Source organism: Silene latifolia, chromosome Y (assembly GCF_048544455.1).
Source record: "Silene latifolia isolate original U9 population chromosome Y, ASM4854445v1, whole genome shotgun sequence".
Taxonomy (NCBI): Eukaryota; Viridiplantae; Streptophyta; class Magnoliopsida; order Caryophyllales; family Caryophyllaceae; genus Silene; species Silene latifolia.
In genome coordinates, this window is record NC_133538.1 from 198,498,859 (window position 1) to 198,512,120 (window position 13,262).

The 13,262-nt window shown below is 38.6% G+C and overlaps 2 protein-coding genes across 2 annotated transcripts; both read right to left on the reverse strand.

Moving 5' to 3' along the window:
* Window positions 1–239: 239 nt before the first annotated feature.
* On the reverse strand, window positions 240–1,494 carry LOC141629790 (ATP-dependent DNA helicase pfh1-like). The gene is made up of 2 exons (XM_074442735.1): window positions 1,267–1,494; window positions 240–986 (listed from the first exon to the last, which is right to left on the reverse strand). The coding sequence occupies exons 1-2, from the start codon at window positions 1,492–1,494 to the stop codon at window positions 240–242; spliced, it is 975 nt and encodes a 324-aa protein (XP_074298836.1).
* Window positions 1,495–10,334: 8,840 nt separating this feature from the next.
* LOC141629791 (uncharacterized) lies at window positions 10,335–11,138 on the reverse strand. Its single transcript, XM_074442736.1, has one exon. The coding sequence runs from the start codon at window positions 11,136–11,138 to the stop codon at window positions 10,335–10,337; it is 804 nt and encodes a 267-aa protein (XP_074298837.1).
* Between the last annotated feature and the right edge of the window lie 2,124 nt (window positions 11,139–13,262).

Genomic DNA, 13,262 nt, shown 5'->3' on the forward strand with positions numbered 1-13,262 from the left:
GATCAATATACTCCTCAGTCTATAAAATCAGAGCATTCTATAGTAGCACAAGTAATTAACATTCATAATTTATAAAGCTTGTGTGCAACGTAGGAGTGACCGCTTATTTCTGTGCATGAGCCATACTTTTACAGTGCATTGTCTTCAAATAATACATGCGAGCGTTAGAACATCGTAAGACACGATATTTTTGACAAAATTTGAAGGAACTCCTTCTAGTTCTGGAGCTGCGATCATAGTTACTTGGCTGGCTTTCCAATCTCTAGAAGTGCAACATATAGCTGGCCATGGGCAAAGCATGGTTTTGGCAGGTACACAGCAACCTGACTTAGAGTCTGGCCTTGACATTTATTGATAGTCATAGCAAAGCTAAGTTTTAAAGGGAATTGGTTTCTCTGGAACTGAAAAGGGTAATTTGCTGACGGAGCTGGCTGTAGTTTAATGCGTGGTATGAACACATGCTCGCCTTTGTGATTGCCTGACATGATAGCACACTCTATCGAGTTTTGAAGGAATCGCTTGCAAATTAACCGTGTTCCATTACACAACTCAAACGATGGTTGTAGGTTCCGCAGTAGTATAACAGGGAAATTTTCTTTCAGAATAAGTTCATGAGGTCTCATTCCTCCCGGGTTAAGTTTATTGATGAACTCTGTCGGGTAAATTGCACAGTTATCATCTATCAATGAATCATGGCTCTTGTAGCAAACAGGGTTCCCAGGGAATTTTCCAATCAAAAAATTGTTAATAGCGTCCATATCATCGTTTAATGAGGTTAGTAATGCTCTAATGGTGAAGATGTCGGGATCAAATGTACCATGTGATAGTTCTGGAAAAGTAATTGTAGATAAGTCGCCTATAGGGTCCTGGCCACTGTCTGATGGGGCTCTAACAATCCCTTCTGGCAACGCTATAAATTCAGATTCTGTCGTCTGGAGCTCCCCGTTGCCAAGTGAAAGTAGGAAATTTGAAAACCTTGGGTCAGTCTGTGCACGGATGTTTTCAGTTAACCTAAACTTGACCAACTTTGGCCAAATAGGAGAGCTGACCAGGCTGCCTTCTACAACTTCTCTTTGCGATTTCCTGGGTAGTACTGGTAAAGTTTGGCGGAATCTCCCCAAAAAAAAAAAGCTGGTTAGGGTCACATAGATCTCTTAGTAGCAAGTCGAGGGATTCAACATTCTTCCTTTTTGCCATAAAGGCCTCATCCCAAATTATCAAGCTGGCAGCACGTATTACTGCTGCAAGGCTACCTTATCTAGGTACATCACAGGCGAGTGAGACGTCGCTATCTAGAGGAATCCTGAAGCGGGAATATGTTGTACGGCCAGTGGGTATGTTTAATGCAGCGATACCTGATGTGGCCGTTGGTAAAACAAATTCCCCGACTAAGCGGACCTCATCATATAGCACGTTGTACAGAAAAGTTTTTCCTGTACCACCAGGCCCATCTACAAAAAATGCTCCAGGCTTAGATGCATTGACATGTTCCATAATTGTGCCAAACGCCTATTTCTGTGCCGGATTTAAGAGGGCCTTGCATCTCTTGCATTATTCGGGAATCGGTGCATCTAATGCATCGATTATAACTCTGGTCCTTCCCAGTTCGTGATCGCTAGATGTTTGTAGATGTTCTAGGCCAAATGTTTCCATTGTTTTGCCCATTGCTTCTAAATACTGTTCGACAGACCGCGCGGTCAGCCGTTTGACCTTTTGAGTTTGACCAGGAAATCTGTAGCGGTAATCATCAGACAACGCGTCGTAGTGTGTATTCCACAAGTGAGATGGGTCTTTTGGCTGCGTAAAAATCAGCAATGTTGAAAAAGGACGTCGAAGAACTGAAGGCATTTGTACTGTGCACGCTTCAGCCATGCACAACTCAGTTGTGTCTTCTTGATCGAGCAGGCGGTGCCGTATGGCTGCTTCTTAAAAAGTAGCACATTTGTACCCATGAACTGTTTGTAGGTCTGGGAATGATGTTGGCCCACGTACATGCAATAATAGAAGCCTTAGGAAATATCTTTCACCTTCTGCTGGTGCTACAAATACAAGTCGCCCAATTACGAGCACTTTGTTTTTCCGTTGTTCCCAAGTCTTGGTGTTTGCATCTAGCAAAAATGCTCTGTGAATTCCGTAAAGAATTTTTGGGCACCCTTCAGTTGAGCTTTTCCTAAAAAATTCAGTCAATGGAGTGCGAGCCCTTTTGTCATCTGCGAGAGCTGCTGCGAGGTTCTCAATTGGCCGCAGACAGATAGTTTGTCTGTTTGGTAGGTGCACTTGCAAGGGCATTACGGCTGGGTGGTTTTCAAACAGATCAAACCCGAAAATACACCACGCTGCTTGGCAGGGTGATACCCATCGGCCTGACTGGTACTGTGTGATCTCATCAACTACCGGAGGCTCATCACCAGGTGCGAGACTGAACGAAATCCTGTCGTGGCCTTTGTATATATACTTATATAAATATTTGACAGCGTGTATTGTAGAGCATACTTCAACGTTCAGATGACAATCAAACAACACCAATAGATACGGGTTATAAGGAATGACCCATCGGTTGTCCAGATCGTGCTTCCAAATTTCCACCTTTTCACCTGTGTTTCGCCTCTGGTATTCAAGATACCCAGCGTTGTTAGTTCTGGTTTCAGCTCTATAAGACTTTGGATATTCATACTTGCACTGTCCACCCGTTTTAGCATGTTTTATGCATGAGCAATTCGGGTCTAGCTTGCCGTAAGGGCCGTGCATCATGTGTTTCAGCATAGTTGCATGAAAGGTAGGGTTCTCCATTGGTGGGATTTCAGCCGAAACAAACTTGTCATAATCGGCTAGACTGTTCAACTTATGCCCGTCTTTAACGATAATTAGGAAGTGCGCATGTGGAAGGCCCCTTTTCTGAAATTCAACCACATAGACGTAAGCAGCTACCTCTCCGAAGATGCGTTTGTCCACTATTTGTTTTTTAAGCGCCAGTAGTTTTGCCCTGAATACTCGGGCAACAATATATATCTGGTCGGTTTTGTCACTCTTCGCCCGCTGCTAGTTGCTCTTTTATTTCAGGCCAGTTAGCATTGCACGTCATGGTAATGAACAGGTCAGGTTTACCATAACTTTGTACGAGAGCCATTGAATTGAGATACCGTTTTTTAATATCCCTGGGCCCGCCTAAAAATGATGGTGGCAGCACGATCCTTTTGCCAACCTTAGCAGCAAAAACTTCCCCAGAAACAACTGTGTCAACTATTCCTTTGTATAAGTCAGCCCGGATCGTTTCTTGGTTATTTCTAAAATAATCAAGGCGGGTGTTCTCAATTTTCACATACATGTCGACCACATAATGCTGGTAACACCGGCCACCCCTTAACAACATATTCCCCAGACGGATTTGTAGTTTGTAACAATAATAGCGCCGACATGATATAACTTTTTCTTTTGAAGCAGCCCCCTCTTGTGAACCTGCAAGTACATTAGGTATTCAATTACACAAGAGCATTTAGACATGCATATATAACAAGCATTAAATAGCTAAAATAAATCTGGGTCACTGTTTGTGGAGGTACATACGGCGGTGGTCCTCCTCTAACAGACTGGCAACAGTGTGTAGGTTGCAGGCGGCTGCCATGCGATGGTTCGCCCTGTTCAGAACCCAAGGGTGATTTAACTTTCTTCAGGCCTTGTACCCACCCACATTCACCAGCAGAAAATGGCAATGGGTACTGCAAAGGATCGTAGCACCCATAATAGTGCATGATACTATGAATTGTGTTATCATTGCTCGTGACAATTATGTGCGGGGTATTAGATTTGCTAGAAGATGAAATCTCAGTCCAAATAACAGCAACCTCATTAGAGGTAGTTGCATTATACACTCGCTGGTCCAAAACAGTATTCCTATTAAGCAATATCTAAATATTCTTGGTAACAGGAAGATCTTTTAGGGAACGAAAGAACTGTGCATATATGTTGTTTTGGGTAACTTGCATTAAGGTATTCACTATGTCTGCTCTAACTTCAGGAAAGCACTGGGTACGATTAAGCGCTTTATGTTGGCCATCATAAAAATAAAGTTGTAAATACTTCGGGACGCCATTATTTGGAAGCAAATTAGGTACGTTATGATACATTTGGCCATGAAGCAAAAAAACGTAAATACATTTGTATGTATTTGCATTGAATGTTCCGCCAATAGAACTGAAGGCAAACAAATTTTTGTACATTCGTGCAAACGTGCGAAAATGTACAGCATCTTCATCCGCAGAAGTATACAGTCGCACCAAAGAAGGCGGATACGCATTGTCTGGCAGCTGGATTGTGCCGCCAGCGCAGCAAAATGTGGGGCACACATATGCAAATTTCCTTGCATGGCATTTAGCACAGGTCCCACCCCGTGGAAGCCTTAATCGCTCTGTAGGCAGGCATCGGTCCCTGTGTGCTGCAGGTAATTCTGGTCACAAAGACAAGGTTAGTGAGTTAGTCATATTGATACTGCACAGTAACCAACAAATATCTTAATTGCATTTTTTGAATAGATTCCTGCACCTTGGTGCTACCTGTTTATTATCCTTCTCCTTTTTGGGGCTTGAGTCTGCAGTGGCATATCCATTGAATTGCTGGTGATGGTGGGAAAGTCAGAATTATAGGCTTATTGAGTAAACAGTTCAATATAAGTAGGCTGCAGTTTACCTGGCCCTAGGGCAACTGGTTGTAGCCTGAGAAAATGATGCTCTGGAACGCCGGTTGCGCGTATTTGGGGGAACCACTGGAGTGCAGGGATGCGAAAATGTTTCTGACTGGGATCCCAATTGCAGACCGTGTAACTGCAAGATGGATAAGAAATGAGAAATTCTTTGTGCAAAGAATATATGGAGAGGGGAGTTCTGAAGTACAATTATGCAGATACAGGGAATACATATATATTTTTGGTTACACAAGTTATTGGTTCCTGCTATACGGTTACCGTGTGAAACATGGGAGCTATATAAGTTATACGTGAGTTACGATGGCTTACCTGGGGTTAATCGCGTGATACACAAACGAAGCAATACAACTTGAGTTTGGCGCATTACTTGGTTTTGGAAGATCCCAATTAATAACTTATAAGATTATGCGCACCCGCGCAACATTTAAGCGAACGGTACGTTGGTTTTGCATTCAAGACCAATTGGGCTGTCTGTAAGGTTCTAGGCTGTTAGCATAAAACATTCCTTATATTAGGATATTCTTAGACACTCCCTTTAGACTTTCCTATTTTTCGTCCCTTACACAAATATACATTCGTAAAGACTCAGTAATTGCTGCGTTGCAAGAGGCTTGTTATAGATAAAGTTGTATAAAACAAGTAGGACATTTTAACGATAACAATTTAACAGCAAACATTCATAACATAATTCCTTTTTAAAAAACAGCATTGATAAGCAATGTTATTTCAAAATACAGCAGGCAATGCAAACAGCAAACATCCAGTTAGACCACAACCGTGCCACTATATATTACAGGACCATATTGTGCCATTCTAAATCTCCAAAAACATACAAGTAGGTTAGCACAAAATCGATTAGACAGTGACCAGTTCACTACCAAGACAAAATAAGAGGTTCGTCCCTACTACATCGCTAAATTACTGCATTTTATCCATAGCATAATTTGGGATCATGCTTTCTTGAAGCGGTCATACATTGCTTCGAGGTCTTTAGATACTTTAAAGTACCGGGGTGGTCGTGACCTGGCAGGCTTCACATGTGATTTGTCTTCACATGTTGCACAGAGCTTCAGTTTTTTCGGGGGTGGGGCGGGGCATCAGCCTGAGGGATCTGGAACCTTGGGCCCCGTTGAGTTGTAGGCTCTTTATCAATTAGTAAATATTGTGGGTCAAATTCTTTTCTAATACCAAGAACGCGTTCTTTTAATGCAAGGAAGCTTTCACGTATCAGGCTGCATCTAAAGGTTATACTATTAGTGGTAGGTGTATCATAATTTGCATCTATGATTTCAATGTTGAGGAGTGGGGTAACGTATTTGATAACTTTCTTAGCCACATCATTTTTTGCAATTTATGGGAATTTGAAACAGGAACTCACAAAGTCCTTCTTGACATATGTTACCCGAGGAAGGCTTACAGTAACCCATGCCGTAAACCGGTCTCGCCGTGTCGGAGGACAGTAAGTGTTGTGCAGTGAACGTTAAACCTCTCAGCCAGGTGTTTCAAGATGAACACATAGTCTAGTGTCACAATCTTGGGGGTGCTTGAACGTAGTGGGGGACCTCTTCATTCAACGGAACATTAGTACGACCTTTGACAAGCTCATCTAATTCTAAGCGCTTTAGGCCGTAAAGGCCAGCAAGCCTCTTCATATCTTCAAGCCTGGAATGGGTAAAATCTAGAACTGTTACACGATATTTGGTCATAATATAATGAACAGCCTGCCTAGCGGCATTTTCACACGATTCTTCAGAGCTTCAAGCCGCTCCGCCGATATAGATATAACTTACTGATGCAGTTTCAGGGCGGACCGAAACATAAACATTATTACTGGTCTCATCTTCATACCGATATGATGGGCTTGACAAACGAAGACATTGTGCTATCTACTCTAGTAAAGGCTGGAAGGGAATAACTGCCTGCGTAGGCGCCGACAGTACGACCTGTAATTAAGATGCGTAGTAGTAAAGAAGGATCGTTAGAAAGAGTTACTTATACTTTCTATATTCAATGAGATTTATAGTTTCTCATATAGGGCAGTCAATGTATTTATCAGTGACAGTAGTAGTATTCACTTATGCTCTCGTTAACAGGCACCTGAAAACAGTGGTCTCTAGTTACACTGTTTTCCGGGGGATCTTATGTTCATCGCAAGTACAACCGCTGCAGCGAAAACGAAAACAGGTGTCAATTTATATTGTCTTTTTAGAAGATATGTTAGACTACACACAATGTTGTTGGAATACCTCTTCTAATCTAAAGTATCTTTCGTTGATATACGTAGCACATACTAACCAACAACATTTCTATTCTTTTTTTTAGTTCATGTCTTTAATTTATGTCAGGAGCGTGGATTTAATAATTAGTAAATCGATCTGTTAAAGGCAGATGCCTTGCTTTGTTCATTTACATTTAAATATGCAAACAGGAATTACCAATAGGATAGCACCTAACCTAAGCACGGTATTCTCAAGCGCAGATGGCATGTGTATTTTTTTTCTTCTAGAATGTTATGGCGTAACAATCTTGTAAATAACTAAAATGCGTGCAAAAGTAGCTAACTACATCTGTTATTTTTTTTCTAGTATAGCATTCTATAACACCTTACATTAATTGTGATTAACTATATACGCTGGTAGCTAGCATAAAGCGTTCAGCATGTCTAGTTCAGACCGCACTCTGTTATCTATATGTGTTTATCTGAAGTATTAGCAGTTACGATTTAATGTACCATTCATAGGTAACGCATGTGGTTATATTACAAAGCATTCTATATAGTATGCAGTCTATCAAATGAAGTAATATATATAGTGAATACCTGTGGTAAGGCTGAGGAAGAACTGAGAGTATCCTGGACAAGCACATCTATGGCTCCTTGCATTATAAGAGGCTCTACCATTTATGCGTGGCGGAGAGTATAAAGTTAATAAACAGGTATATATATATATATATATATATATATATATATATATATATATATATATATATATATATATATATATATATATATATATACATATATATATACATATATATATATATATATAGTAGTGAGGAAATTAAATAAATATAATTTACACTTTAAAGAAGCACAAGTACAATTATTTCTTTTTGTTTTTTTTTTGGTAAAATGTAAGTCATATATATATGCATGAGTCACCATAAACGGATACAAAAGAGCCTAAACAAGACCCAATCATTCATACCGCCTAAATGAAATGGACAAGCCCAAATCATATCACAACTGACAACAAAAACAAATTGGGAACAAAATCAAAAATCCCCAAAAATAGATAACCCTAGAAAACTATCATCGTCTTCATCGTTCACCTAGGAGATTCATCTTCTTCCTGTCGCCATTAGGATTCACATTCATCTCCAGCCATAAACTTCCTAACATAATCATTACCATCTCCATTTCCCTTGATCAAAGCAGAGAAGCGGATCTTCAAATCCTGAGTGAGGTGTTTCACAAGTTTCGACGGACTCAAGACGCACTCATCTATTCTTCAGGAGTTTCTTTGCTGCCAAATAAGGTATATACATGCGTTAATCACAGCATTTATTACTCCTTTTTCTTCCTTAGTTCTTCTTCTACTCAACCTCCACTCTATAATGTTAGTCTGCGGGATCCTAATTCCAGGATGAGCCCGTACTAGTTCAAGAACTTCCCTACTATATCTGCAAGCGAAAAACAAGTGCTCAAGAGTCTCCTGATCATGACCACAGAGGAAACAGGTATCATCTTCCCTGATCCCTAAACTGAATAGCTTAGCATTTGTGTTCATGTTTCCGTGTTGATAAATCCACACCAGAAAGCTATGCTTTGGGATTGACCATTTATTCCAAACTAAGCTAGTCCATTGAACTTTATCTCCTTTCTCTCTAAACCATTCGTAACCCTTAGCTATGGAATATTCCCGTCTTATATGCCCAGACCATAGTTGTTACTGTAAAACTTCATCAAAGGTATCTCTGATTTGGCACACTTTCCTCCAGTACCAGCTAGTGTAGGCAGGAGGCTTATAAGTTTGCCAATTCTGACCTCGTAGGTAGATGTGATTAATCCAGCTAACCCACAGATGGTCAGACTTCAAAGAAATCCACCACACTAACTTATCAACAGTAGCTTTATTCCAAAGGACATCATCTTTCAAACCCAACCCCCCTTCCTGCTTAGGCTTGCACACTTTCTTCCAAGAGACCAATGGGGACCTTAGAAAATCAACTCCTCCATCCCATAAGAAGTTCCTGCATATACTTTTTATTCTAGTGATGACACCACTGGGCAGGATGAACATAGTGGCCCAGTAGTTATGGAGAGTTTTAAGGACAGATTTGATAAGGACCAGTCTACCAGCATAGGAGAGCTTCCTAGTCTCTAACCCTCTAATTCTATTAACCACTTTGTCTATGAGAGGTTTAGAGTCATTGGCATTGAGTCTAGTAGTTTTAATGGGGACCCCTAGGTACCTGAAGGGTAAGGAGCCCTCAACTAGACCTGATATCTGCTTTATATCATTTTTCACACCATCTGCTACACCATTGAAGTATACATTGGACTTCCCATTTCTCATTCTTAGACCAGAAGTCTTGGAGAAGGTAGAAAAGGTTCTAAGAATAATCATCATAGAGGGCACATCCTCTTTGCAGAAAAGAAGTAGGTCATCTGCAAACATTAAATGGGTCAAGTTTAGGGTTTTACACAGAGGATGGTGTTTGAATTCAGGAACCTCTGTAGTATGAGTTAGCAGCCTAGTTAAATACTCCATGCAAACTGTGAACAACAAAGGAGACAGGGGATCCCCTCATCTCAAGCCTCTGCAGCCCTGAAAAAATCCAAATATATTACCATTGAGATTAAGAGAGTATGAGGCAGATGTAACACATTGCATGATCCAATGTCTAAATTAAGCAGGGATTTTTAAAGCTTTGAGCATTTGTCTGAGAAATTCCCACTCAATAGTGTCATAGGCTTTCTGCAAATCCATCTTAATCAGGCACCTAGGAGAAACTGATCTCCTCTCATAAAGCTTAATAATGTCTTGACAAATTAAGATATTCTCCATGATGCTTCTACCTTTGACAAAGCCTCCCTGATTAGGAGAAATTAAGTCAGGGAAAACACCAGCTAGTCTGTTGCAGCGGATTTTAGATATGCACTTGTAAAGAACGTTACAACATGCTATTGGTCTATACTGCAAAACAGAGGTAGGCCTCTCAGTCTTAGGGATGAGGGTAATAAGAGTGGTATTCAATTGCTTGAGCATACTGCCAGAGATAAAGAAATCCATGATTGCTTGTGTTACCTCAACCCTAACAGTCTCCCAGGAATCCTTGAAAAATTTACTAGAATACCCATCTGGGCCAGGAGCTTTATCATCGGGAATTTAGAAAATGATATCTTTGATCTCCTCAGAGGAAACAGGAGTCATTAGGAGTTGAATATGTTGATCAGTACAAGTTCTTCCTTTTCTAACTATAGCTTTCCTAACTCCTCTAGTGTCATTTTTAGAGCCCAGGAGCATCTGATAATAATTCAAGAAGGCCTGCTGAATCCCTTCCTGGTCTGAATGCAGCTTATTCTTATGATCCAGAATTTGATGCACAAAATTTTTATTTCTTCTTGACTTTATCAAACCATGAAAATAATTGTATTTAAATCCGCCTCAGTGAGCCAATGAGCCTTTGCTTTTTGCCTGAGAAATGCCACTTTTGCCTCTTGTAGTTCCTGAGACATCTTTCTCACCTCCAACTCTTGTTGGATAAGAGCTACATTACCTGGTTGTAGAATAAGTTGCTGTTGAATATGATACAACCTAGTCGGAGTAAGATCAATTTTATTTTCAATATCAGAGAATTGAGATCTATTCAGCTGCTTTAACTCAGGTTTCAAAAGCTTCATCTTTCTGACCACTCTATACATATTAGTCCCATAGATAGGTTGAGTCCAAGTAGCTTTCACAATATCATGAAACTTAGGAGATGAACTCCACATATTGAAGTATTTGAAAGGCCTATTAGCTTTCTGATCATTATTACCTAACCTAACAATACAAGGATTATGATCAAAGTGACCTTCAGGAAGAAACCACTCTTGATTAACAAAAAACCTGTCCATCCTGCTATAAATTCTGGTTTCTGGGGGCTGTTTATTATTCCAAGTAAAGAAGGCTCTTGAAGCTTGAATGTCCATTACTTGACATACATCAAGACAATTATGAAATGGATCAGCGGCAGCAGAATTAAAACTACCCCCTAATCTCTCATTAGCTTGTAACACACAGTTGAAATCACCCCCAATGGCCCAAGGTCCTTGCTGCTTGTTTGAGATAGCTTGCAGTTTCAACCATAAACTCTCTCTTTCCTGAATCCCATTAAAGGCATAAACTACAGTAAAGTAAAATTGCTGCAAAGTGACCTTATTCATCACCTTCATATGAATAAATTGTGCATCATACTCCAACAGATGAATCTCAAAATAGGTTGGATTCTAAAGAACCCACACCCTGCCTGCTTTATGATATGCATTATTTGTTGTTACACTCCAGTCCTTGAATATATTATTCAAGGATTTATTCAAATTTCTAGTCTTGATTTTAGTTTCCAGTAAGCCGAAAAGGCCCACATTATTTTGTTGGAATATGTGTCCTCCGACAATAATGCGATCACAACTGTTGATCATGATGATCACATGTTTAAATCTAATTTTAAAGAATACAATTGGGAAGTAATATTTTACTGTCAACTGGTCCACACATATCGGTAATGATTGGCTGACTAGAGTTTGACATTACTGTCGTGAGACGGTGGTGACCAGTTGATCCCCTTAGGTCATACCTAAAGGGTAACACTCTTAATTGATCATTTAATTGATCATATGACGATACGGGTCAATTAAATTACTTAAAATTGAAGAACGATTTTGGAAGTAATATTTACGTGTCTCATTGTAATTTGATTAAATGAGATACGGTCTAAGTAATCGAATTGTTTCATTACTTAGATGAAATTATTGTTTAAGGAAACAATTGCATTTGAATAAATAAATTATTGTAATTACAAGATGTTATTGGTAAATTATTTTGGTACAAGTAATTATGAATAATTAAGTCGTTTTTGTATATGACGTATTTTTATTAATGCGTTGATTTTTAATATGTTAAAAATACATAACAATTTTATGTGACATGTGACATATGACAAATTGACATTTTGACAAAGATAAAATGGAGTCCATTTTATCCATGTAAACCGAAATTAAGGGGAGTATTAGGAAGTTATTGTGTTGATTATGTTAGTGGTAAACATAATCATTTCCTTCTAGACCTAACCATGCAACCCTAGTGCCTCTTGTGAAGAGCACCTTGCTCATGCATTGGCCCTAAAAACCTCCCCCCTTACCCGGTTTTGACAATAGAAAAGACCATGGGTTTTCTCTATAATTTGTCTAATACACTACTTGAAAGTTTAGTGCATAATTCATTCACACACCATCTAAAATAATATTTTTAGAAAGATAAAATCTTCCTTCTCCTCCCTCTCTTTTAACCGAAACATAGAGAGACCAAATAATATTTTGGGTCAATTTTTATACAAAATTAATATTGTTCTAGTAATAATAGTATTAATTTTATTAAGTTGTTATCTTGGGTATAAAACCTTGGGAGGGATTCTCTACTTGAATCCTTGTTCATCCACTAAAGGAAGCTCAAGAACAAGTGAGTAGGAGAACTCACTTGTGCCCATATAAACCGAAATACTCAATGTATGATGATGATTTCTTTTTAAATCTTTTATTGTTTGCATGCATAAGATCACCTTTAATTTTATGACTAAATTAAAAATAAAATATATATGAATATGTTAAGTAAAGAGATCTAGATTTCTAACAAGCGGTATCAAGAGCCTTGGTTGTTTGCATGCAAATCGGTTATAGTTTTTCCGAGTTTTACCATTAACATATAAAACTTGTAAATTTGTGTTACTAGGTAGTATCCCGCGCTTCGCGCGGCCTGTTTTAATATTCTATGATTATAATTTAAGAAAAATTATATAATTCATATATAACCTTCAATATTTTCTCTTACAAATAATTTTTTCTCAAATTTAATATTTTTAGGTTTAACTTCAATGTTTTAAAATAAAATACATAAGAGTTTTAATTAAAACTAATAAGTGATAATTAATTATGCATGATCGACGTTTTATAAATAAATTTGTGACATGTGAAATATCATACTAATCAAAATAAAATTTATTCGAGTAATACAACAATCAACAATAAGTTCTCAAATTATATCATTTCATGATACTTTATGTCTCACATCAAGTAATATTTATTCAAAATGATGTGAACATAATTTTATGTAATTTTTAATTTTTTATGTATAACATGTGACATTTATTTATTAAACATATAGAGTTCAAACCAGGGTTGCCGAATTCATAATACACATAATTCGCAATTCGAATTCGCAATTCGCTCAAAATAGGGAATTGAATACACAAAGTATTACCAAAAAAAATAATTCGCGAATTCATAATTACTAATACGCCTTCA

Bases quoted from the DNA above. Each gene is read 5' to 3' on its own strand.
- LOC141629791 (XM_074442736.1), bottom strand. From the start codon at position 11,138: ATGAAGGTGATGAATAAGGTCACTTTGCAGCAATTTTACTTTACTGTA.
- LOC141629790 (XM_074442735.1), bottom strand. From the start codon at position 1,494: ATGGAACATGTCAATGCATCTAAGCCTGGAGCATTTTTTGTAGATGGG. The intron at 987-1,266 runs GTACCTAGATAA...ATCCGTGCACAG, and splicing joins ACGTCTCACTCGCCTGTGAT to ACTGACCCAAGGTTTTCAAA.